The 27,202-nt window shown below is 45.0% G+C and overlaps 1 protein-coding gene across 1 annotated transcript in view; it reads left to right on the top strand.

Moving 5' to 3' along the window:
- LOC137630550 (receptor-binding cancer antigen expressed on SiSo cells-like) overlaps positions 1-27,202 on the top strand; it is a 109,399-nt gene that overhangs the window by 60,123 nt on the left and 22,074 nt on the right. Inside the window, exons 3-4 of the mRNA XM_068362070.1 lie at positions 5,501-5,692; positions 21,596-21,709. Coding sequence (XP_068218171.1) covers positions 5,501-5,692; positions 21,596-21,709 — 306 coding nt within the window. The remainder of the gene's footprint in view (positions 1-5,500; positions 5,693-21,595; positions 21,710-27,202) is intronic.

Below are 27,202 nucleotides of genomic sequence, written 5' to 3'. Positions count from 1 at the left end.
CTGTCTGATGAGTAGGGTGCTCAACAGGACCAGACTATGTCAACCTGTCTATGACCCTGATAGCTCTGCTATGGCATCACGCGGAATGGTTCCCGGACCTTCTGCAGCTCCTGACGGAACTTCCGAGAGAACTCCCCAACAACACGAGCTACTCAGACAGCCACTTTGCAACATCTTCCAAAAAGCCGTAGCCTCGCTTCGGCTTCACGCCTGGAGACTATCCAGCATCTCCTCACGGAGAGAGGCTTTTCGCAACAGGTTGCGGAGAGAATGTCTCGGCACCTGCGAAGGTCCTCTGAGGGAGTCTACCAGGCGAAGTGGAGAGTCTTCTGTGGTTGGTGTCTTGGGAGGGGTACCTCTCCATTCGATGCCACTATTCCAGCAATAGCGGAGTTCCTCGTGTATTTGCGGGAAGAAATGCGCATTTCGGTCTCGGCGGTGAAAGGCTATCGCTCAGCCTTAAGTCTGGCCTTTAGGCTGAAAGGAGTGGACATTTCTTCCTCGCTAGAACTCTCTTTACTCATACGTAGCTATGAGCTTACCTGCCCTCAGTCGGAAGTGAGACCTCCTCCTTGGAACGTGGTTCGGGTTCTCAGGGCTCTGAAGAGACCTCCCTTCGAACCATTACGCTAGGCCTCTGATCGCCACCTGACTTGGAAGACGGCTTTCCTACTCGCGTTGGCCTCTGCCAATCAAGTTAGTGAACTCCATGGTCTCTCATACGACATCACCCATTCAAGGGGATGGGGGGTGGTAACGTTCAGGTTCGTCCCTGAGTTTGTTGCCAAGACTAAGAACCCTGGAGTGCCGGACCCACGGTTCGACTCCTTCAGGGTCACGAGAGTCCGTTCTGTAACAAGTGACCCAGACCATCTGCCATTATGCCCAGTGAGGAGTCTGAGGCGCTACTTGAAGAGGACAGCAGCAGTTTGTCCCCGTGTGCAAGCGTTGTTTGTAAGCACAGGAAGGATAAAGAGGAGGGTCACCAAGAACACCATCTCGGCTTGGATTCGAAGGGTTATCCACCACGCCTTGAATCCTGACCCTCTTTCGTCACGCCGCCCTAGGGCACACGACATCAGGGGCATTGCTACATCCCTGGCCTTTAAGAGAAACTTCTCTGTGACGCAGGTACTACAAGCTGGGGTCTGGAAGCGTCAAAAGACCTTCACAGCCCACTATCTGCAGGACGTGACCCACAGGAGCCTTGATACCTTTTCTATCGGCCCCGTGGTGGCTGCACAAAAGCTGGTCTAACCTCAGGCTCCTTAATGGACAAGTAGCAGAAGGTTGAGGGCATTGTTACCCGCTCTTAGTCTGCGTGAATGAAAGAGTATGTCTGGCTCTTACTTCTTTCTTCATCCTTCCCTCTCTTGGGGAAAGCAGCATCCTGGTCTGCATAGCTGACCTCAACCTCTGCAGGTAAACCATGCTCCCTTGTGTTCCTAGTATTAAGTTAATACTGTCGCGTCCCCCATACCCTGACGAGGTGGTATTGGGAACGCCCTGACCTAGAATTCCATCTAAAGGACTCCAGGTCAACTTCTTAGGACGAGTTACACTCTTCCTCCACACAAACTTGTGTAGGCCACACGTCCCTTGCGGAGCAAGGAACTTGTGAGGTGTAGGGACTCCTTTTCTCGACTGCTACTCACTCGGATTTTGAGTACCCGGGTAAAGCCAAAGCCAGTAAGGCTGGGGACTTTCCACCCTTCCTAAGGGGTAAGTCACCTAATGTAAATAGCGTGGTTTGTATTTCGGTTACGGAACAAATGACTTATTTGGAGATAATTTGTATTTTTCCTAACCCTACAAACCTTAGCTATGTACACATATTTGCCTGCCAGCCCTGTCCCCCAAGACAAGTCCTACCTCAAAGTGAAGTGAGACAATTCACCGGTGTGTTGGGGGGGGGGAGGGTTAGCAAGCTACCCCTTCCCCTACCCCCTTGCTAACTAGCACGGGGGTAGTTAACCCTCATTACAAATCTATTGGCTCGTCATTTTCAGCTACGCCGAAAGTAAACCCAATGTAAATAGCTTAGGTTTGTATGGTTAGGAAAAATACAAATTATCTCCGAATTTGTCATACTGGAAGCAATCAAGCATGTTTTTCTTCCACGAGAGAATCGGAAGTCAGAAAAGTCGCATACAATCCTAGCTCTTCCTCTGGAATCTTACGCACTTTCACAAAAGAAAGAGTTTGTCCTCGTCGAAGGACGAAAAACCTAGACTTGGTAGTCACCAATCTATACGTTCAAGACCTTTCAGGAGTCGTATGTTTTTCTAATACTGTAACTTATCCGGTAGTAACTGATGTTCGCTGAAGTTTTTCTTTTCGAAAGAAAGCGACGTGTCAGTACCAAAATCGTGTAGGACACATAGTTCTTCGGGAGAAAAGGTGCTCAGTTTTTGCGGCTCTGACCGGACGCTATGCTGTCGCCTCCTCGCAGCACGCTGTAGATTTACAACAAGCGGGACACGCACACAGCGCTGTATCCACACGACAAGATGAACTTACACAGAGTGCTGTATCCACATGACAAGGTGAACGCATACAGCTCGCTAACACCTTACGGCAATGAAAGCACGTGTGACATTATGGTCGCATGCTAGACGCATAGTCAAGTCTTTTTCTCACAGCAGTATGGACAGACTATTGTCTCTCCTTCGTGTCTCTCTGGCCTCGCAGCTAACGCTCCTTTGCGTCAAACTTTGGCTTTGAGTATGTTGAACACTCGCTGGTTACACACGATCATGTCTTAACCTCACAGCATGAGGTTCACGTTATTGATGCTTCTTTTCAACAAGCCTAGCTTCAATATCGGTTTCTTGCGACCGATATGGACGCGTTTTGGGAGGCAGTCTAGATCCTGACTCTCTTTCACGACATATTGAGCATATGCAGCATGCTGGAACCCCATACTGGGACCATGCTGGGACCATGCTGGGACCATGCTGGATGCATGCTGGAAGCATGTCATTAATCCGTTTCCCAGTGTCAGGATCACGTATGCTATATTTTAAACCATCAAGCTTTAAGTCCAACTGCCTCCAGTATTTCGGAAAACCCCTAAGATCTAGAAGGTTGTTTGAAGGAGGCAGCTGAGGCTATTGCTTGTACAAAGGACCTTTGCCTCAAGGTTTTGCAGCCCAAATAGAAGGTTTTATGAAGTGATGTAGAGCTAAAGCAGTCTCTTCATTTAGTAACTTAAGACAAGTGGCCTATTTCTTCTTAGACCTTAGAAGAAAACATATTTTTTCCTCCTCGACCATCAAGGGATACAGGAGTATGCGGACAGCTGTCTTCTGACGCAGAAGATTGGATCTATCAGATAAAGACCTTATAGATCTTCTCAGATCATTTGAGATGACTTAGAAGTGTTAGCAAGATTCGCCAGCCTGGAATTTAGAGGTCGTTTCTGGAATTCCGCGGTAGTGAAAGATTCGAGCCTTTTCACTTGGTTTCTTTTTTAAGGTCTAACTTTAGAGACTTTTCTGAGTAAGTCTGGCAATAGTTGAGAGTCAGTTAAGTTCATGCTCTTAACAAGAACATGGACTTCAGAATGGGTAAGCCTTAGGTGCCTTGCAACCTGGATTCTTGGTCATTTACAAATGTCCTTCTCATCCATGGCCTAAATCTTTCGAGATCACTATCCTCTCGAATATAGTTTGTGAGTAACTGAAGAGAGTTTTTTGCCTGGTTAAAACAAAGTTTTATCAGGACAGGACCAATGGAGTTAAGAGTCTATTCAAGGCTCTTTGGTGCACAGTCAAGAAACCTGCGCTGTCTATGTCTAAAACGCTCTATCATCTCGTATAGACTTTAATTACATAGGTCCTTTCACTGTGTTGTGTGACGGATCTTAAGCTGTCGAAAGAGTAAAGACTCAAGAAGTTAGAACTGTTGGAGCTTCTGTAACTTTTAAGCAAACTGTTCTCTGCAAAGCATCGTACATACAGCCTGTTGAAGGGGTAATCCTGTATTTGCCTTGCATTACTTATACCGTTTCCAGTCTCTTTATGAGGATGGTTACGTTTTGGGATCATTTGTAACAACAAGTGCAGTAGTAGGTGAAATATCCACCACTATATTTCCCTTAATTCCTAGTACCCCTGTTCTTCTCTTGGAACTTTTATATATATTTTTATGGTTGTAGTCAGGTGGTCATTTTGTTCCTAGAGAGCGCCCGGAACAAGGGTATTAGTTGAGGTCCTGTCATGTTATAGGTTATTGAACCATTTGACAGCTCCTAGAGATCATCAGCCCCCTGGGTGGACTGCTGGATCTCCTAAGGATAGCAGACAAAATAAGGCAGAGCATTGCTGTCAGCTTCCTTATCAGGTGAGAACCACCTAAGTTGTTAATGTAATTCTTAAGTGAATTTCCAATTATGCAGCTGTCTCTGACCCTCCACCAATGGGTGTCAATCAGCCATTATATAACCAGCGGGTAAGTTTTATATTTAAAAATGATATTTTTATAATAAAATAAATTTTTTAATATACTTACCCGCTAGTTATATTAGTTTTAGACCCACCCTCCTCCCCTCTAGAGACCATGGGGCATGGAAAATCTGAAGTGGTTTGGTATAGCTCTACCTGTAGTACCACGAGGGCGCTAGTGTACACCTGGCATATCTGCGACAAGCCGCGCAAGATTTTGAATTCTCTGCCGGGCGTCCGTGGACTTTAGCCATTATATAACCAGTGGGTAAGTATATTCAAAAATTTATTTTATTATGAAAATATCATTACTTCCAAATTTATCATTTTAAAAACCCTTACTATTTTTTTTAACTACTATGCCAAACACCTACGTACTACAGTACATCTTATTAAACAGGTTAAATATATTACATTAAAATTATAGACAATTATATAGAGGAAGTGGTAGCCTGATATTTCTCCAGGCTCCTCAATGCATTCTTTTTCTCCATTTCTTCAAATTCATTTATTTATCCCTGTTCCCCAACCACTAATTGACAGGGTTTGGTTGAGACTTTTAATTCATTAGCAAAAGTACCACTTAGATGATGAATTTGTTGCTGATAATTATATGTGATGTAGAAGCTCTTATTAGATATCTATAGAAAATAAGAATCTATATTTATGACAAATTTAGTAGTATTTTTTTGTGAATGCTTAATTAGATTATGTGAGTGTAGTACTTTTCAACTATTGTTTTGAATTGAATATATAAAAAAAATTCAGTCTAATTCATTCATTACATTTATGACAGCACTGTATGACCTTACTGGTCCTAGTGCCTTTGGCTTAAAATATACTTTATAAAACGTAGTAACAGTGACAATGATATAAAAGATAAGCATTATAATTTAGGGTATTGATTTTATAAAGTTTTTAGTCAGTCCAGTAAGTTTGAAAACATTCTCCGTAGTTGGGATTTGTATGTTTCATCATAAATTTTTAAATAGATTGAGAGAATGATAAAAAAAAATTAATACTCTTTCCATACTTATGAGTGTTTTTGTTCACAGAATAACACAGATGATTATTCTGGTTGGGATACATGGGATGTCCCTTCGTCGGTAGTGACTGATGGATGTGGAAGAGGCACATCATCTAATCTGTCTCCTCTCCAAGACCATATTAACCAATATCGATTAAACCAGCAAAAGAAGTTGCTAGAACAACCAGAAGAACAAGAAGAAGAACCCAATTATTTTGAGGTATATAAGAGCTTTACTTTCTTTTTTACTTAATTACATTTTCTGGAAGGTAATTCAAATTAGACCACATTCCACAACATAAAAGCTGAAAAATATGAAAACTCTTAATAGGGGCAACACCCAAAATCTCATGTTTTTCACCTAAACAGTATCCCTTATTTTCATATCTCCAAAATAAAGATTCAGCATATTTGAATCTGTAGACATAAGAGAGATCACTTCATGTCCAGCCTAATTTTTTTTGTGAAACTGGAGGTAAATGGCCAGTAGTCTGTTTCATGAAAACTCTATTAATCATATAAATTCCTGTAACCGTAATTTGATTGGAGGCAAAGCTGCTGCGCATTCGGAAGATATGAAAGACTTACTATAGGATTTATGAGAGAACTTGAAAACCAATATTGAACCAAGGTTCAATTTTGTAGCAGCATTGGTTTATACTAGGTAGAGACCAAAACCCATTGGAAAAAAATAAACTACAGGTAAAGGGCTTGTATCAGTTGGGGTCTTTCAGATTTATTGAGAAGTGCACCTACCATTAACATGACGCATGACACCTGACTCACTGGATGATCTGGCCGTTGAGGTGCTCATTGGTGTTGTCAATGCTCTCCAACTGGCCTGAAGTTTTTCACATATATCTCATATCAATATGAATGTGAATCACTTAGCAGAAGACAAGCTTGTTCTGGGATATTTCTTCTTGGCATCAATGACGACTTAATTCCTTGAAATGTGAATCATTCTCTGGGATATGAGTGCTCTTCTCAGGATCCTTGTGTTGGTGAGCAACATGTTTCTCAACATGCCACCTCTTTGGGAAATCCTTTAGCTCCCTAGTAGCATCTTATAACAGTCCCCCCCGACCCTCATGACAGTAGAAGAGAACAGTGTCGGAAAGAACGTTTTCCTTCGTGGAGAAAGACATATTCTTCGATATTCCGGATGCTCGAGAAAACTTTGCCTCTTAGAGTGCAGGTTTGGGACTTATATCATCTTTTATTGCTGAACTTTGGTTGTTGATGAACGTGCACAACCTTTAGAAGAGACAAGCGTAATATTAGCATGTCTCCCACGCACAAGTACGCCCAAGAAAGGAATAGGAGTTCCAAGAGTGATTGCTCTCCATTGGGTTCGTCCTCAAGGTAAAAAAAATTGGCGAGATCCTGACTTCAGACAACCAATTCTCATTGCTCCAGCCCTTTTTTTGTTAAATCTTCGAAGGGCAGACCTGAGCAGATCAAAGGGCAAGCTTCCAGGATGGTAGATATCTCTGTTTCCCCAAGAGAAATAGGGAGACCTTTCCTTGAGAATGAACCCTAGTCTTCAGTTTTGAAAATCCCGGCCATTGAGCTTGTCAGACAAAGCTTGAGAAGCGCTCTTTGCATCATCGCTTGTGATTACTTTCACTTTTAAGCGGAAGCACACCTTAAGGTAAGTATGTTGTGAAGTGAATTTTTTTTCTATGAGGATACACATCTTTGAAATCCCAAGTGTGATGTACCTTTGTGAAGAGGGTGACTGTAAACAGCCACACATTTTGAGTGTTATTTTTTGCTTGTATGATCATGAAGACAACAAACTTAGAATGTAACTTGTTTTGCTTCGTGGTAGTTGCTCTACTTCAGGAGGGCGTTTTCTGTTTCTGACTCAGTTTTGCCTTACCTGGATGCCCCATTATGAAAGTTTTTCTTCTGGTGGCCTCATCTCTGTTCAAAAAAATTCCCTAGATGGTAATCTCTATGTGGCAGTGTTAGTGAGTGGTCCCTTTGTGACTAAACCCCTTGCTTAGTGGTTTATGTTGTGACAGAGACAGCTATTTAGTATCTTCCTCCTCAGAGGGAGCGTATTCATTATCAGTCGCCCAGACCATGTCTTCTGTTAAGGTAGAATAGTTGGCAAGGGGAAGAGGAGTTCACCCTTTCTCTTCCTTCTCTTCCTTCTCTTCCAATCTCTTCTTCTCCATTCCCATTGTCTGATATTTCTTCCTTGAGACAACAAAGAAGATGGTCACATGGAAAAACTTTTTGCCAAAAGCTCCTTGGGACATATAACAATCACTTTAATCCTTTGGGAAGGTACTCCCTAGCTAACTTGTACCTTTGGGGTCAGTCAAGCAATCATGAGTTGGTGTTGCAGTTACTGCTGTTGTACCGATAGAAGGCAAGCAGTCATACTCGACCAAACATCAGCAATATTTTCCAGGAGAGGGTGGGAGTGTATACAGTCAAAATAGAATTTGGCCGCCAACTGGTGTTAAGCTATCCTCCTCTTCCTCTGCCTCTTCCCTTTCTGATTCTGATAATTCTCTTCAGAAGAAGTAGTCAAGTTATTTCAGAAATATAACTCCCTGTGTAGAGCTGTACTCTTTTTATTGGCCAGGTGTTTGAGGAGCTTGGAAACATTCCTGCAATTTTTCTACTGAGACAGGTACTTCTCCCTTCTCTGTTATGGATACTTTGGTATCCCAAATTGTAAAGATGGCACTTCTAGAGGATACTGTTGCATGCAGCCTCCCTAGACTTTATGGAAATTATCCACAGACCCTTGCGTCCCTTTGTCCAGGGTGGCTACTCGGTAGTCGTGTAGCACTCCCCACTCCCACATGGGATGTAGTATGCATCCTATCTTAGGTGGTGTGTTCAGCATAAGTCTTGGTGAGAGGTAGAATGCCTGACTCTTTTGCCTCTTTCATTTTTATCTCTCAAGTGGATGCAGCAATCATAACCTTTACATGTTTGTCAAATGTCTGATGCTAGCGAGTTATATGATGGAGCAGCTTTTTGCAGATTACGTCTGCCAAGAAGAAACTCCTCTACTTTCCTTTGCTGGCAAAGTGAAGGATGGGTCGATGTCTTGCAAAACCTTTCTCTTGATGTTCCTGGTTTGTCTCTGCCAATACCATCTCCCTGTTAGGGAGATAGGTTTTCTGGGTCCTAAGACTACTTTTCCTTTAAGCTTTTCCCGGTTGAAGTCCTGATACATTCTAAATTCTGATGATTAGCTATAAGGAGGTTGTTGGAGTAATCTTGTTCGTTTTTATAATGGACCAGGAAGGATGACTTGTATCTTCCTCGTTATCATATGGGACCAGGAAGAATTGCATTTATCTTCCTCGTTCTTATACGGAACCAGGAAGGATGATATGATTAAGGAAGAGAAAAACCTAGTTTGATTTAAGTGGACTTCCGACAACAAATTAATTATTCTAAGCCTAAGGACAGAAAAAGTGGCTATATATTATGATAAGCTTGTGACCTGGCTGTCCCCTCTCACAGCCTGTTATTGATTAAGTACATAGTTAACGATTCAATGGCTGTTCAAGCGCCACTGAAGATATATCCTTATTTTACAGGACTTAAGTTTGCATGTTTGGCGGGGTACCAGCCACCCTTTGAGATACTACCGCTAAAGTGTTATTGAGTTCTTTGACTGGCCAGACAGTGCTACATTTGATCTCTCTCTCTCTGGTTATGGCTCATTTTTCCATTGCCTACACATACACTGACTATTCTTTGCACATTCTCCTCTGTCCTCATACACTTGAAAACACGGAGTTGTTCCGTAACCGAAATGCAAACCACGCTATTTACATGGGGTATTACTTTCGGCGTAGCTGAAATGACGAGCCATTAGATTTTTAACGAGGGTTAACTACCCTCTCGCTAACTAGCGAGGGGGTAGGGGAGGGGTAGCTAGCTACCCCTCCCCCCTCACACACCGGTGAACTGATTCACTTTGCTTTTGGCTTGGACGGTGGGCAGACGTGTCTGTTCCCGTCCTCGCCTGGCAGCCATTAGTGTTTTGTCTTTACTTAATTACTTACTTTTCTTATACTTAATATATATATAAACATTCTTATGTTTATGTATATATTTGAGTATAGAAATACAGTAAGTTTCCTTTTTAGTGTTAATGCTGTGTGTGCGTAGTGTACGACAACTTCTCCGTGTAGTTCCAGGCCTCCACGGTGACATTTCATGGGTCTTGATCTTTCCCTTGGTCCTTCCGTCCTTCCTTCGGCTTCCGATTCTTAGGCGCCATGGGGAATCGTCATCGCTGGACTTTATTTATTAATCTGTTTTCTCTGCTGTTTCTCCTTCCCTACGGGGAACTTGGACTTTCAGCAAAGGGAACATGGGAGTTTAGTTTGACTACGGTCTCTCTCTCTGTCGAGGTCGTTCACCCTTTTATTACTACTACGTATTACGGTAGCTTCCTTCCCGTTGCGGGTTGAGTTGCTTCTCTGTTTATTTTGTCTCAATTATTTTAATGAAATCTAATTATATTTGTTAACTTTTCAGCTTCTGTGTAGAACGCTTCCCTTCGGGGTTCATTCATTCTTCTATTTGTGAACATTCTTAAATGAATTACATATTTATAATTGTTATAATTCTGTTTTTATTACAGTTCTCCACCTTCCCCCCCTTCCCGTGAGTGTCAGTGGGGGAGGAGGGCGCATACCTGGAGTAATTCTTATGTTCTTTTCCCTCGGGGTTCCTCTTCGGAGTTCCCCCGGGGGAATGAATGTTAACTAATTATTTATTTTATTTTCACAGTTAACTATCTAGTTTTTCGTTTGCCTAGTGTGCCAACGAAGCAGAGCTGTCCTGTTGGGCCTGGGGAATCTGCTGTTGCCGCCTTCTCTCTAGGACTTCATCATGGGCGTGTTCCCTTCTCCTAGAAGTTCTCCCATGACAACTGTCAGCTCCTTGGTTCATTTATAACGCTCAGGAGGTTCGCCTCCATGGGTGGGTATCTTTCCTTCCGAGGGAGGTTCCCTTCCCAGGTACGAGTTTTTTCCCCTTCAGTGGGGGGGAACCTCTCTTACCTTAATAATTCCTGGTTGTTTTTTTTTTTTCCTGTTGTAACCATGCTCAAGGGGCTGAGCGGTTGCAAGGCTGGACCATGGAATTCGTGCGACTATGCTCTTGGTGTTGAGCGGTCGCACTTGCAGCTACGCTCAAGGGGCTGAGCAGCTGCAGGAGCTCCTCTTCGGAGGGTTGCTCTTTTTAGGGCGCCTTCATCAATTCTTCTTGTCTCTGCTACGAAGGGTTCACCTCTCTCGTTCGCGAGAGAGGACACTCTTAGAGACTCCTCTTTGGAGGGGTAGGGACATTTCAGCGCCGCCAGTTCAGCACCAGCCTTTTCAGCGCCAGAAGTTTCAGCGCCATGGAACTAGCTCCTCACGTAGGTGCGATACTAGAGCTTCCACATGACGGTCAAGGTTGTTAACTGGGACAAATGAAAGAGCTGATATAATTTTTACCTGTAAAGCAAAGTCCACATTGGCACTGTATTATATGAAGTCATGTGACCCATACTTATGTTCTGTTTAATTAAATTTTGCTATAAGTGAAACAAACATCCTCTGATTTGCACATTGGGAAAACATCTTTTATGGTTGTCAAAATCACAATTTATGATGTTGGGCCGTGCATTTGGTACTTTTTCTTTAATTATTTCTAGCATTTTCACATATGTTGAGCGCTGCTTATTCTGCAAGAGTGCATACATTATGGGGTGGGCTCTATCGAATTTCTTGACTAAAATAACGTACACTTGATGAAATAATTGAGGTGCAATAGCAAATGTGCCATCAACATACCAGATGGTTGACGTTGCTAGATGTTCCAACCAGGTCTCCCTACCAAACATGATAATTCTCTCTTGGTTAATCCCTTGATCTGCTATGTAAAAATTTTCCTCAGTTTCGGGTGTGGGCTTATACACTTTGTATTCTTCAGGAAATTCTAAGTCTTCAATGCATCTTGGATTTTCAGGAACCCGGTTAGCTGCATTCCTTTTGTGTCGAATAAGCTTACGCAACACTTGTCGGTTAGGCAGCTGGGCAATAGCAGGTTGAGACATATTTTTCATCTTATACCGCCACTGTAGATGGCGAATGGGTGTGATCATTCATTTTCTTTAGAACAGCTTCTTCTAACGTATGAATTCTGGCATGACATCTACCGTCTTCATGGCATCTAGAGAACTTTACATTTGTTTGTGTCTTGCTTTCTTTATCAAATATGTATATATATCCATCATGACAGAATTTCGCTCGTCCTCTCTGACTCCGAACTGTATCCTCCATGGTTTCCCAAAGACTGTATTTAGCAGATGATTTTAGTTTTTTTTTTTTTTTTTTTAACTAAATCACGGTTTACAAATGTTTACAAATATTTCCTTTAAAGATTTCAATTAAACAACGGAATCACCTAAATCAATAAGTAGCGGTTTGCGCTGAAATTATACAAACTACTGTGTGAAGAGAGAGAGAGAGATAGAGAGAGAGAGAGAGAGAGAGAGAGATATTTTAATTAAACAACGGAATCACCGAGATCAATAAATAGCGGTTTAGTACTGAAATTATACAAACTACTTTGTGAAGAGAGAGAGAGAGAGATATTTTAATTAAACAACGGAATCACCGAGATCAATAAATAGCGGTTTAGTACTGAAATTATACAAACTACTGTGAAGAGAGCGAGAGAGACTTAAAATTTCATCTGGCGCTGAGATGGCTGTTGCTAATTATTTTTGGCGCTGAAATAACCAGGTGCTGAACTGGCGGTGCTGAATCGGCGGCGCTGAGCTGGCGGCGCTGAATAGTACCTAACCCTCTTCGGAGGACTCCCCCTACTGTTGTTGCTGATGTTGCTGAAGGCTCAGTTCCCCCCTCCGAACATCCTTCGAGGGGGCAGCTGAGTCCAATGGTCTCTTCTGCGAGTGCCTCCCCCTCAGGGGAGTTCCTAACAGAGACCCCTCTTCGGAGGACTGATGATGGTGCTCCTGTCCGTGGTCGTCTTCATCTTCAGCCCCGCAGAGGATCCTCATCGACGAGAACTGACTGTTGCAGCTGCTTCGCTAGACCTTTCGGCATATCGTTCGCGATCTCCAACACCTACCAGACCTTCTTGTCTTCCATCTCCGTTCCTGGACGCAGATGCGCAGTGGGCGCCACTCCACCCCGTTTTCCAACGGGCACCGGTCCCTTCGGGGCAAAGGGCTTATCTCACAATGTGAGTAAGTCCCTTTAGTGCCAGGTTTTTACCTGTGCAACCTCTTTTTCCTGCGCGCAGTAGTTCGCAAACGCTCTCCTGATGTGGACCAGACTTCTGCTGAATCAACACTCCAGCGATCTCCTGTAGCTGAGTCTAGCTGTAGATCTCCTGACCGCCAGCGCACATCTGCTTGCCCTTTTCTGATGTGCGCAATGCGCGCCAACGTTCGCCCTCGCGCCCACGATCTCCGGATCTGGGCGCAGGCAAGGAGATTATTTCTTCGCCGAACTCCCACGTTCGCCTGCTCGCCAGCGCACATCTGCGCCCTTTCCTGATGTGCGCAATGCGCGCCAACGTTCGCCCACGATCTCCGGATCTGGGCGCAGGCAAGGAGATTATTCCTTTGCCTCCTCGCCGATGATCTCCTGCACTCCCTCAGAGCTTGCCCACGCGCAAGCCATCGCCTCTGCACTATCTCCGGTGCGCAGTTCCAGACTTGAACGAGTCTCTGCGCGCCCGTGCGCCCACGAGAAGTTTCCTGTGCCTGCCCTCGAGCGTTGGCCTTTGCGCGCAACCTCACCATCTGGTTCTGCACCCTCGCTGATATCTTCTGGCCGTGCAACTGCGCGCCAACAATCTCCCCGGTTCCTGCCCCGTGGCGCGCAGTTTAAGAGGTTCCTACGCTAGCACACAGGTGCTCACAGGTTCCTCTGGACTCACAGCGCCCTTCTGGAGTTTCGCCAACGAGCCAGCGTGCTTCCACATCACAGTGCGCCGCCCAGGAGGCACCTAAGCTAGCGCACAGGCGCTCACAGGCACCCCTGGGCTCTCCTTGCGCGGCAGCGATCTCCTAAGCGCCCGCGCGACATTCTTCTCCTTCTTTTCAGGCAAGCCCCATCATCTCTACTCCTCAGGAGCACCCGGTCCCCTTCCCTCCAGCAGGAGTCGCTGATACTGCGTCTGTCAGCTGTCAGCAGAGTAGGTACTTCGAGATTATGGGGGAGCCTGGTTTAGCTCTGCCTCTCCACCATTCCATGGAAGGGCTTACCAGGGAAATTTCTCTCGAAAAACTCTCCGCCCGGCAGGTGACATTCTCGGCTTCGGAGATCTTGAGCCAGGTGAAGGCCGCAAAGTGTGCCATGCTGGCCACTTCGTGGCTGGTCGCCTGGCTTGGATCTCTGGACATCCTGTTGCGATCCGAGGACTTGTCCAAGGAGAGCACCAGGAAGACCATGGAAACTTTCCTCCTTTCGGGCACGAGCACCATCGATTTCCGGCTCACCAAGTTTTGAACTTGTGGGCAAACGCGATGTTGAAGCATTGAGGTGCAGTGACCGAGAGGTTCCTCTCGAAAGTCCCAACCGTGGATGTCGGCAAGCTCAGACACTCTTCCATCTTTGGAAAGAGCTTGTTTGAGCCCAAGGACGTGGGACTAACAGCTGAGAGGTGGAGGAAATCGAATCACGATTCGCCCCTCCAAAAGGCGCTTACATCCAGACCCTACAAGCCTCCAGCGCCTCAACAACAACAGCCTTGTCAGCCTAGGACATCGGAACCGGCTCTGGTGGCAAAGACAAAGGTGTCTAAACAGCAGCCCCCTCCTGTCAGGGACAAGAAGGACGGGAAGTCCTTCAGGGGAGGCAATAATCCTAGAGGGAGCGGCCGAGGCCGCAAACGCTAGGATTGGCAACCCCCCTGCCCCCCTGTGGGGGGATGCCTAAAGTTGCGCGTTCAGGTGGCAGCAACTCGGGGCCGATTCCTGCATGATCTCCGTGATCAGCCAAGGATATCGCTTCCCGTTCATAACATCTCTTCCTCCCCTGACATCAAATCCAGTGTCGCTGCGCTCCTATGCCATGGGATCGGCAAAGGGGCTAGCCCTTTGGGCAGAATTTGAGATGATGCTCTAGAAAGATGCTCTCCATAAGGTCGTCGACGGCTCCCCAGGCTTCTTCAGTCGACTCTTTCTTGTAAAGAAGGCATCTGAAGGCTGGAGACCCGTCATTAGCTCTGAACAAGTTTGTTGAACAAACTTCGTTCAGCGTGGAACAGCAGAGTCGATCAGACTTGTAGTAAGACCACAATACTTCAGGTGCAAACTGGATCTGAAGGATGGGTACTTCCAGATCCCAATCCATCTGTCTTCCTGGAAGTACTTGAAATTCAGCCTAGACAACAAGGTCTACCAGTTCAAGGTGCTGTGTTTCGATCTCTCCATAGCACCGCAGGAGTTCACCAGAATGTTCACACTGATATCTTCGTGGGCACACAGGATCGGCATCCGTCCCCTTCGCTATCTATATGACTGGCTAACCCCGGCAGTCTCGGAATCGACCCTTCTTCGACACCAAGACAAGCCTCTGGGACTTTGCCAAGATCTAGGGATCATGGTAAATCTCGAGAAGTCTTCTCTGCTTCCATCCCAGCAACTGGGATATTTAGGCATGATATTAGACACCAATCTCTACAAAGCCTTCCCATCAGACGACAGGATAGCAAGGCTGAGGAGAGTCGCAGAACCTTTCCTCAGACGAGGAGATCTTCCAGCCCAATCTTGGTTACGTCTCCTAGGTCACCTTTCCTCCCTAACCCGTCTAGTTCCAAACGGCCGCCTCAGGATGAGATCCCTGCAATGGCGGCTCAAGTCCCGGTGGAACCAAGGCAACGATTCCCCGGACACTCTGGTCCCTATGGGACCTGCGGAACGATTGGACCCGCAGTGGTGGTTGACCTACGGGAACCTTTGAAAGGGAGTGGATCTTCTCGTCTTTCCCCCGCATTTGATGCTGTTCTCGGACGCGTCAAAAGAAGAGAGGGGGGCCCACGTTCTGAACCAAAGGATCCCAGGCCTATGGTCAGAATCAGAAAGGTACCTCCACATCAATCTGCTAGGAATGAAGGCCGTATATCTGGCCCTTCAACAGTTCCAACAAACCCTGGCGGGTCACTCCGTGAGCGACAACACTGCGGTAGCGGCTTATTTCAACAAGCAGAGTGGTACCTTTTCATAACAGCTTTCCCATCTTGCAGTAGAGATACTGAGATGAACCGATTCCACTCGATACCACTATCGGCTCTCTTCATTCCGGGCAAAGGAATGTGCTCTCCGACAGTCTAAGCAGAGCCTCGCAGATAGCGAGTACCGAGTGGTCTTTGGACCCTCTAGTAGCCAACAAAGTCCTGACTTTGTGGACCTGTTCGCGACAGCCTTGAACTTCAAGCTGCCGCTGTACTGCTCCCCAGTCCCGGACCCCAAGGCACTCTGGCAAGATGCCTTCCTACAACGGTGGGACAACATCGACGTCTACGCCTTCCCACCGTTCTGTCTGGTGAGAAGGGTGCTCAACAAGACCAGACTATCGGTCAACCTGTCGATGACTCTGATAGCTCCACTACGGCATCATGCTGAGTGGTTCCCGGACTTTCTGCATTCCCTGACGGAACTCCCGAGAGAGCTTCCCCCACGACACGAGCTACTCAAGCAACCACACTGCAACATCTACCACAAAGCCATAGCATCGCCTCAGCTTCACGCCTGGAGACTATCCAGCATCCCCTCACAGAAAGAGGCGTTCCGCAACAATTTGCTGAGCGGATATCTCGACACCTGCGTCAGTCATCCGCTGGGGTCTACCAGGCGAAGTGGAGAGTCTTCTGTGGTTGGTGTCGGGGGGAAGGTATCTCTCCCCTTGATGCCACTATTCCAGCAATAGCAGAATTATTGTATACCTGCAGGAGGAAATGCGCCTTTCGCTCTCGGCGGTGAAAGCCTATCGCTCAGCCTTAAGCCTGGCCTGCAGGCTGAAAGGAATAGACATTTCCTCCTCGGTGGATCTTTCTTCGCTCATATGAAGCTACGAACTTACCTGCCCCCAGTCAGAAGTGAGTCCTCCTCCATGGAACATGGTTTGGGTTCTTAGGACTCTTAAAGAGACCTCCTTGCGAACCATTACGCCAGGCTTCTGATCGTCGCCTTACTTGGAAGACGGTGCTCCTGCTCTCTCTGGCCTCAGCCAAGCGTGTCAGTGAACTTCATGGTCTCTCGTACGACGTCGCCCATTTAAGAGGAGAGGGGGAGGTAACGTTCAGGTTCGTCCCCGAGTTGGCAACTAGACTCAAATCTTGGAGCCCGGACCCTTGATTCGACTCCTTCAGGATTTCGAGTCTCCGTTCTGTAACAGATGACCCAGACCATCTCCTATTATGCCTAGTAAGGAGTTGGAGGTGTTATCTTAAAGAACAGCTGCAGTTCGTCCTTACGTGCAAGCCCTGTTTGGGAGCACAGGAAGGACGGAGAGGAGGGTCACCAAGAATACCTTTTCAGCCTGGATTTGAAGGGTCATCCATCACACCCTGAATCCAGACCCTCCTCCATCATGTCCCCTTAGAGCACACGACGTCAGAAGCATCGCAACGTCCCTGGCCTTCAAGAGGAACTACTCTGTGACGCAGGTGCTACAAGCTGGAGTCTGGAAGCGTCAAACGACCTTCACAGCCCACTACCTGCAGGACGTGACCCACAGGAGGTTTGGTACGTTTTCTATCGGCCCTGTGGTGGGTACACAACAGCTGGTCTAACCTCAGGCTCCTTAATGGACAGGTAGCAGAAGGTTGAGGGCATTGTTACCCGGTTTTAGACTGCATGAATGAAAGAAGTATGTCTGGCCCTTACTTCTTTCTTCATCTCCCCCTCTCTTGGGGAAAGCAGCATCCTGGGTTCTCTGCATAGCTGACCTCAAACCTCTGCAGGTAAACCATGCTTCATTGTGTTCCTAGTATTTAGATAATACTGTCGTGTCCCCCATACCCTGACGAGGTGGTATTGGGAATGTCCTAGCCTAGAATTCCATCTAAGGGACTTCAGGTCAACTTCCTAGGACAAATCACACTTCATCCCTCCACACACGAGCTTATGAGTGCTGCTCACTCAGATTCTGAGCCCCCGGGCAAAGCCAAAGCCAGTAAAGCTGGGATTTTCCACTCTTCCTAAGGGGTAAGTCACCCCATGTAAATAGAGTGGTTTGTATTTCGGTTACGCAATAAATGATAAATTCGGGAGATAATTTGTATTTTTCCTAACCATACAAACCTTAGCTATTTACACATATTTGCCCACCAGCCCTGTCCTCCAAGGCAAGTCCTACCTCTAAGCGAAGTGAATCAGTTCACCTGTGTGTAAGGGGGGAGGGGTAGCTAGCTACCCCTCCCCTACCCCCTCGCTAGCTAGCGAGAGGGTAGTTAACCCTCGTTAAAAATCTAATGGCTCGTCATTTCAGCTACGCCGAAAGTAATACCCCATGTAAATAGCTAAGGTTTGTATGGTTAGGAAAAATACACATTATCTCCAAATTTGTCATATTACCAAACAATTCTACTTTGCTCAAGGTGTTAACTTCTGGACTGAAATTGTTCAGTGACTACTATCCTCTTGGTAAGGATAGAAGAGACTCCTTAACTGTGGTAACCAGCTCTTCTAGAAGAAGGATACTCTAAAACCAAACCATTGTTCTCTAGTCTTAGGTACTGCCATAGCCTCTGTACCATGGTCTTCTACTGTCTTGGGGTAGAGTTCTCTTGCTTGAGGGTACATTCAGACACTATCCTATCTATTTCTCTTTCTCTTGTATTTTTCATGTTTTTATAATTTGGCCGATTAGTGACAGAATTTGGAAGGGTGTGTGAGAGGAAGTTGAAGAGTTAATGTGGGTAAGAGTATGTAATGTTATGAGATGTACGAGAAGGGATGGTGGTGCGAGGTTGAATGTCATGTTGAATGGAGAGTTACTTGAGGATGTGGATCAGTTTAAGCACTTGGAGTCTGTTGTTGCAGCAAATGGTGGAGTGGAAGCAGATGTATGTCAGAGAGTGAATGAAGGATGCAAAGTGTTGGGGGCAGTTAAGGGAGTAGTAAAAGATAGAGGGTTGGGCATGAATGTAAAGAGTTCTGTATGAGAAAGTTATTGTACCAACTGTGATGTATGGATCGGAGTTGTGGGGAATGAAAGTGACGGAGAGACAGAAATTGAATGTGTTTAAGATGAAGTGTCTAAGGAGTGTGGCTGGTGTATCTTGAGTAGATAGGGTTAGGAACGAAGTAGTGAGGGTGAGAACGGGTGTAAGAAATGAGTTAGCAGCTAGAGTGTATATGAATGTGTTGAGGTGGTTTGGCTATCTGCTAAAGAAGGTGATGAAGGCAAGAGTTGATGGGAGAAGTGCAAGAGGAAGGGCAAGGTTTGGGTGGATGGATGGAGTGAAGAAAGCTCTGGGTGATAGGAGGATAGATGTGAGAGAGATGAGAGCGTGCTAGAAATAGGAATGTAGGGTTGTAGCTTAGCTAGTAATAATAATAATAATATGGCTAGGAGAAATATGTTGGTGTAAAACAGGCTTTAACAGAGGTGAAACTGCTCTGTTACTTAGAGCACAATAAATTGTGGAGTAAATATTGAGAGGGCAGTAAGAGAGAGTAAGCAACAGCTTGGATAATGTACCATATATTTTCATGTAAAGGGTGAAGTTTTGATACTAGTTTTGGATGTCCAAATTCAGGGTTCACCCATTACATGAGAGATTTTTGGAATTATGAAAATATTTATTTTCTCCACCTCTGTTGTGTTGTGTTAGGGTATTCTAATTGCATATTGTTCATTAATAGAGTAGTAGTTTGGAAGGATTGACTTAAAATCATGTAATAAACTCATTTTAATTACAGTACATAGTTTTATGTTTAAGTTAAATTAGAATATATACTGGTGGTTTTATCTTTACTTATCTATAGTACTCTGGATCTGTTTTGTTGTCAGCAGGGTAGCCCAGATGTTCAAAACCCAGAATCTTCCATATTCGTAATTAATTTCTCTACCTACATAGTAGTTTGAAATGATTGACTTGAGAGCATATAATATGCTCAGTATAATCATATACTGTAGTTGTGTTCAAGTAAAATAAAATCAATTTTATCTTACAATACATCTGTCACCACAAACATTTGTTTCAGACAGCTAGGAATTGTTTACATATTTGCCAGTAGATGATGGTTGTCCGAAACCTCAAAGTTTGCAGGTTACCGGTACCTATACTATGGTATATTATACAGGAAAACAGTGATGTAAACAGGTTTAAGCAAAGGAAAAAAAAAAGTTGATTTAATAAACTTAAAATTAAAAACCATCAACACTGTCATTTTAAATAGTAAAATGTTTCAAAAAATTCATGAGGACAACATCGTCATGGGGATCATCTTAGTTGCTTTTGTTTGCCATATTAGCACTGTCATCCTCAAATAGTGCGTCGTCCTCCGTTCCGTCTAAATTGCTTGAAAAGCTTTTGATGTATACTTAGAAATACATAATAAATTAAATAAAGACAATTTTATATCAGGATTTTGCTAAACACGCCACCTAAAACCAAAACTATTGATATGTTTACATTCTATCGCCGATCATAACGAAAAAACCAACGCATATACACATCTGTGTTTAGGTTAGCTTTTGCAGCAACAGATAACTTGTGTAATAATATTGTTATTATTAATGTTTTTTTTTTTACTTACTTTATCCTTAGAAATTCAAAATGAATTAAATAAGAGCAATTTTATATCATGTTTTTCCTAAAAATGCTGTCTAAAACAGAAAACGTTTTGTTTACGTTTCATTGGTGATCATAACGTACAAACGAACACATTTACACATGCAAGTGATAATTAAGACTTCAAGTAAAGATGTTGTAAATAAAGATTATAAATGTGTGTGGTAAAAGATTTAAAAATAAAAGTGCAGAAATAACTTTGCTGGCATTTAAATTGCCATTTGCCCATTACATGGGGAATATGATGATAACTTTTTGTAAAGGAAATTTTGGAGTTTGCCCTTTACATGGGGTTGTCCTTTTCACAAGAATATACAGTATATATATTTTCCATTAGTAATAAAAAATAATTGAATTAGATATATGGACAATGACCTTGAAAAAGGAGGGTATTTTGATGAGCTGTGACCACAGAATGATTAGATTCATAGGGTAAACATTAGGAATATTTTATTACAAATGAGGAAGTTGGAGAGAGATGAGGTGTCTGTTGACTGAAAAATACACAAAAAAATGGTATGGATATGAGTGAGAATGGATGAGGAATAGTTGCTAACAAAAACTTAGCAAGACAAAGACAAGTAAGGAGACAGATCTAAGAAAATCTGGCATAAAATAATGAACATTATGAAATTATTTCCTTTTAGAAAGACAAAATGCATCTTTTTCCAGTTTGTTTAAGAACTAGACCAATCTCCTTGTCATATGTATTTGATTAGGTTTCAGGAAAATTGCAAATTAGTACGAATATGTATTAGTGATAAGAACTCTTCACTTTCTGTAAAAAGACACTCTGAAATAATGATACTATAGTTATTAAGATTATTGCTAAGGAAAATCACATGTTAGTAATTCTTTATATTATTACATGTTACTCTAAGGTATTTAAAGAGCTGGTTAATTAAACTAGTATTTAGCATGTAGCAAAATACATGCTATAGAAAATATTCATAAGTAGCCTTAATTCATTGTATGATACTTCAACCATATCTAACAATGTAAAACTTTTATCTTTTATATGATAATTTTTGGCTGTATTTGGCTACTATTGTAAACATCATAAATTTTTAAAAAAGTATTTTTTAAATTTCAATTAGCCAAATTTACCAGAAAATAAAATCGTTAGGCCATTTGGTGAAAAATTTTAGTTTCCAGAGCATAAGGAATTAGTTTTAAAATACATTTTATTGTATGTTTCATTTTCATTATTCAAATACTTGTGAACCCTAAAAATTTATGCATGAAGATGGCTATGCTTCAAATTATATGTGCTTCCAGAACTCTACTCTATATCTTGCTTTCCTTTCAGGATCTAACCCCAAAAATAGAGAAGAAACCACAAGTTGTGATATTGGAGCGACCAGAGGAAGAACAAGTATTGTCCAATAGATTATCTTTTTCTCTGGCTGACTCATTACTGCAGGTGAGACTTAATTGAATAAGCTGATTTTGAGATGAAAATACAATTGTAATGTGTGATTTTAAACTTAAAAGTACTGTAGGTTATATTTACCACAAACTTATATATCATATATAGGTTGATCTGAGATTTTTTAATGCCCCAGACACTGCAACCTTTGCCCAAATTTATGGAAAAAGGCAGCTGTTAACAATTCAAACATTTTGAGACCTTTAATGTATCTACACAATAGACTTTGAAAATAATACTGTACTGTAAAACTATTTCAGATCACTAAAATATATTTGTTCTGATACTAAATACAAACCCTTTCGCTCTTTATAGGGAATATATTTTCGCCGAAGCTGGAACAGTAGCCATAAGATATTTAGCGAGGTGTAACTACCCCGACGCTAGTTAGGGAGTTATTACCAGGTACCCCCCTCATCACTTTTACTTTTGACTCGGTTGAGAGTGGACATTTGTCTCTCTCCACTCCCCACACTGACTGCCATATTTACTCAACTTTTTTGCTTTCTCTTTTTCAGATTTGTGTTACTGCTTCTGGTCGTCATGCAGACGTGTCGTGGACTTGAAGGGCGCAAATGCGCGGTCGAGACTGACCCACTATTTGTTGTGTCCGGCCTGCTGAGGACGACCTTGTGATCAAGATGACACTTGTGAGGATTATTGGGAGTGATCATTCTCCCAGTGGGAGAGGTTTAGAAGGAAGCACAAGAAGGTGAAGAGGGATTCTTCTCCTTCGGGGTCATCCTCGAAGTCGAAGAAACCTATTACTTCTTCAATCCTTCAAACTCTTTCTTAAGCTCCTTCTCACTCAATCTCCTAGGGTTTTGACCATTTAACCCCAGGGCAACCCTTAGGTTTGAAGGATGCTACCACTTTCCCTAGCGAAGTGGCGCCGCCCTTCTCTGCAAGCAAGTCCTTCTCTATTGATGATTTATTGCAGACTTAGCCTTCCCTTGGTGTCGCTGGTCCTCCATCGACTGTCTCTTCGAGCTGCTACAGTCGGGAGGAGAGAGGAAGAGCAATCCAGTTTCCTCAGAGGTGGACCTGGATCTTCCTCCGAAAGGCTCCGAAGGTTTCATGCTTGAGGAGTTCCGTGCTTCCATGTCCGGCGTTTATGTTCCCAGACCCAAGTTCTCCGTCTTCGTTTGCCGTATCTTCTGCCGCCGACGACAGGGCTCCCCCGTGTTCTGAATTCGTTTAGCCTGCAGAGGGAGGGGCAAAGTCCGATGCATGTTCTTGTTCCTCTTGAGGACCACCTTTCCTTTTCACGGGTTAGATCCTGCCTGGAGTGGTCTCTGCCACGTCGGACTTAAAGATGGCGCCTGCCTTCGCCCCCGCCTTTCCCTAGCCCCTCCAAGCATGGTTCATTATGTTGCTGGCCCCCTGCAAGTTCAACACGCTCCAGCCTCGCCTCATCTTGTGCTGTTGCTGAGTACAGGAGTTCTCGCCTTTCCCCCGGGCAATCCAGACCATCGCTCCTTCTTCATCAGAGAGCAGGCTGCGCCTCGCCACCCAGCACACTCCACCCTCATCATGCAGCTTATATAAGAGAAGCGCCCAGAACGAGTTCGTGATCTAGGAAGATTTCCATCTTCTAGGTCCCAGAGATGTTTAGCATGTGAACCAGCTCCAGCGGGCCACCACACTTCAGCGAGCGAGCAGTCTCCTGCTCGCCAACGCATTCCAGCTGGCCACCACACTTCAGCGAGCGAGCAGTCTCCTTCTCGCCAATGCATTCCAGCTGGCCACCACACTTCAGCGAGCAAGCAGTCTCCTGCTCGCCAACTCATTCCAGCATGCTTCCAGGTAACTCGCAACCCAGTTCCTGCTTGCCATCGCTTTCCAGAATGAGACCAGCCCCCATCACGTGACTCCTCACCATCTCATTGCTACGCTGCTCGTGATTCTTCACATTCCAGGCTTCCTGATTGCGATCTTCCGTTAGCACATGATCGCCCACCTGCTCTTCGATATCAGCTTGCAACCCAGTTCCTGCTCGCTCTTCATCGGCCAGCGAGCGTCCAGTAGCGTGCAGCCATCCAGCAGAGCATAATCACCAGGTAACACGCAACTTTCCAGCAGCGAATGATCATCCAGTAGAGCACAGTTGTCCAGCCCCTCGCACTCCCATTATCATCTATGAAAATTGTAATACGAGATGCAGTTGAGCGTTCGCCCAGACCAAGCTACATCCTAGGAACATGGATCTAAGATGGCCTTTGCCCCCGTACAAGCTGAGTTTTGAGATCCCTGCGGGAAAACTCCTTGACGTCATCTTACCGTCTGTCTCCCATCAAGGTCGTCTATCCTGGACAACACACTACATCGATGGTTGCGGGTCAACCTCCACCTGTTCCTTCTCTGAAGGATGTACCCGATTCCTCAAGCAAAGGGAGGATGCAAGACTTTCTCTGCTAGCAGAGTTCCTTCCTTCTCCAAGGGAGACTGAAGACACTAAGACCATCCCAAAGAACAACGCTGCTAAATTTTCTTCTCGGATCCAGAAGAGGGTTCGCAGCTCATCTTCGGCGACAGTGGCGGTAATATGGGAGGCTCCTATGACGTCGAAGGCGTCTTCTAGGCATTGCGACAACTGCAACCCACCCCAGGCTCCTATGGGTGAGAGCTTGTTGGTGGATGACAACCAGGACACTGGAAACAACTAGATATACCAAAGCCGAATAGAAAAAGCTTAATTACGCTTTTTGGCAGGTGCTAGCCAGCATGAGAGCCATCAGAGGCTTAGACAACCCTTCGTAACTCTGCAAGAAGGCAAGGACACTGTCTTTGACCATCTCTACGGCACCCAGAGACCTCCAAAGATCAGCATAGCCTTGCCCTGATTGAGGGGGTTGAAAGCAGCCAGGAAGAAGGCCTTGCCCAGATCGCCAACACTTCAAGCTCTCTTCGCACCGGCTCCTTCTCGAAGCTTCTCTCTCCTCCTTTTATCCAACAAAGGAGGTACTACGAGGTGTCCAACGAAATCCTCTCGGCCCTTTCGCTAGATCCAGCCATCAAAGCCCTGACAAGAGAGATTTCCTGTAATAGACTTACAAGCCTCCCAGTCACTTCCTCCGCAGCAGATACCATCAATATGGAGAGTCACGAAGTTTGCCATGCAGGCAACTTCATGGCTTGACCTATGGTTTGGGTCGGCAAGTCATCTTATTAGATCTGAAGATTGGTCCCAGGAGCGCACCAGGAAGTCAATGGTAACATTCCTTTTATTGGGTACCAGAACCATGTAGTTCCTCGTCCATCAGGTGTTCAACCTGTGAGCAAACCTGATCCTCAGGCAATAGGACTCAGTAATTGAGAAGTTTCATCGACAGGTTCCAAAGGCAGAGATGACCAGAATTCTGAATTTGACGTTGGTGAGTCCTTTTTTCTTCAGTGCAGATGACGTCGAGAGGGCAACTAATCGATGACAAAGGTCTAGTCAAGACTCTCCTTCAGAGGGCCATGACAACTAGGTCTTTCAGGGCGACTCCGAGGAAATTTCAATTGCAGGCCAAAGACCAGCAGCAGGGGTGCAGGCTCATCCAAAGCTTCATCAAGGAGCTCTTTCCTGCCTTAGAGCATAAGAAGGGAAGCAGATCCAACCAATGAGGCAGAGGAGGAAGAGGTAGCTGACAAGATCACTCCCACTAGGGAGGGTAATCCTCCCACTTGCCCTCCAGTAGGAGGATGCCTGCAACACCAGTGGCAGAGGTGGCTGCAGCACAGGGCTGAACCCTGGACGGTCTCCGGGATTCGTTCAGGGTATCGCGAACCATTCACACAATCTCTCGTTCCATTAACTCAGAATCCAGTTCCATTGAGCTCCAACACGAGGGGATCCATGAAGGAGCTGGCCTTCTGGGCTGAAGTCCAGACCATGATGGAGAAGGGTGCTCTCTAAGAGGTCCTTGACAAGTTCCCAGGCTTCTTCATTCAAATCTTTCTTGTGAAAAAGGAGTCTGGAGGCCTGTCATTGACCTCTCAGGCCTGAACAAGTTTGTCCATTAATCTCCTTTCAGGATGGAGATGGCATACACAATCAGACAAGCAGTATGACGAATGGACTTCATGTGCACGTTAGACCTTGAGAACGCTTACTTCTAGGTCCCAGTACACTCATCATCAAGGAAGTATGTAAGGATCATCCACAACAACAGGAAATACCAGTTCAAGGTGCTGTGCTTCGGTCTATCAACTGCACCTCAGGTTTTCATGAGAGTGTTTACTCTAGTGTCAACCTTGTTTGGCCATGCTGAGAGAATGGAAAATGGCTGTCTGATAAAGAAGGTGATGAATGCAAGAGTTGATGGGAGAAGTACAAGAGGAAGGCCAAGGTTTGGGTGGATGGATGGAGTGAAGGAAGCTCTGGATGATAGGAGGATAGATGTGAGAGAGGCAAGAGAGCGTGCTAGAAATAGGAATAAATGGCGAGCGATTGTGACGCAGTTCCGGTAGGCCCTGCTGCTTCCTCCGGTGCCTTGGATGACCGCGGAGGTAGCAACAGTAGGGGATTCAGCATTATGAAGCTTCATCTGTGGTGGATAATGTGGGAGGGTGGGCTGTGCCACCCTAGCAGTACCAGCCAAACTCGGCTGAGTCCCTTGTCAGGCTGGGAGGAACATAGAGAGGAGACATCCCCTTTTTTGTTTCATTTGTTTGATGTCGGCTACCCCCCAGAATTGGGGGAAGTGCCTTGGTATATGTATGTATGATGTGTCAACCTGGGCTCACAGGATCGGCACCCGTCTCCTAAGATACCTGGACAACTGGCTGATACTAGCAGACTCGGTGGCTACCCTTCTATAACACCGAGACCGACTTCTCAAATTTTGTTGTAATCTGAGGATAGTGGTAAATCTCAAGAAGTCATCCCTGCTTCCATCACAGAGACTTGTATACCTAGATATGATAATCAACTCCAGCCTGCAGAAAGTTTTCCCTTCAGACGATAGAATCTAAAGGCTGAAAAAGATAGTGAGTCCCTTCTTTCAACATCACGTGCTCCCAGCCCATCTGTGGTTACGTCTCATAGGTCACCTATTGTCCCTGGTTCGTCTAGTCTTCAACGGCCACCTATGAATCCAATCTCTTCAGTGGCAGTAAAAGTCCACGTGTGTTCAGTATGAGGACTCTCCAGATACACTGGTCTCTATGGGACCCGAGTGGAAGACAGACTCGACATGATGGTAACAGACGAGAATCTCCTCCGAGGGGTCAACCTTCTCATCCCTCCCCTGGAATTGATGCTCTTTTCAGATGCGCCAAAAGAAGGGTCAGGGGCCCACATACTGCACCACAGTCTCAGGGCTCTGGTCAAAGTGCAAAAGCTACCGGCACATAAATCTCTTAAGAGATCAGGGCAGCCTTTCTACCCTTACAACAGTTCCATTAGTTCCTGATTGGTCACTTGGTGGTGTTGATGAGCGACAACACTTCGGTAATGGCTTACTTAAACAAACAAGGTGATACCTTTCTGCCATCTTTGCC

This window comes from Palaemon carinicauda, chromosome 38 (assembly GCF_036898095.1).
Source record: "Palaemon carinicauda isolate YSFRI2023 chromosome 38, ASM3689809v2, whole genome shotgun sequence".
Taxonomy (NCBI): Eukaryota; Metazoa; Arthropoda; class Malacostraca; order Decapoda; family Palaemonidae; genus Palaemon; species Palaemon carinicauda.
This window is presented reverse-complemented; position numbering and strand designations above follow the sequence as displayed.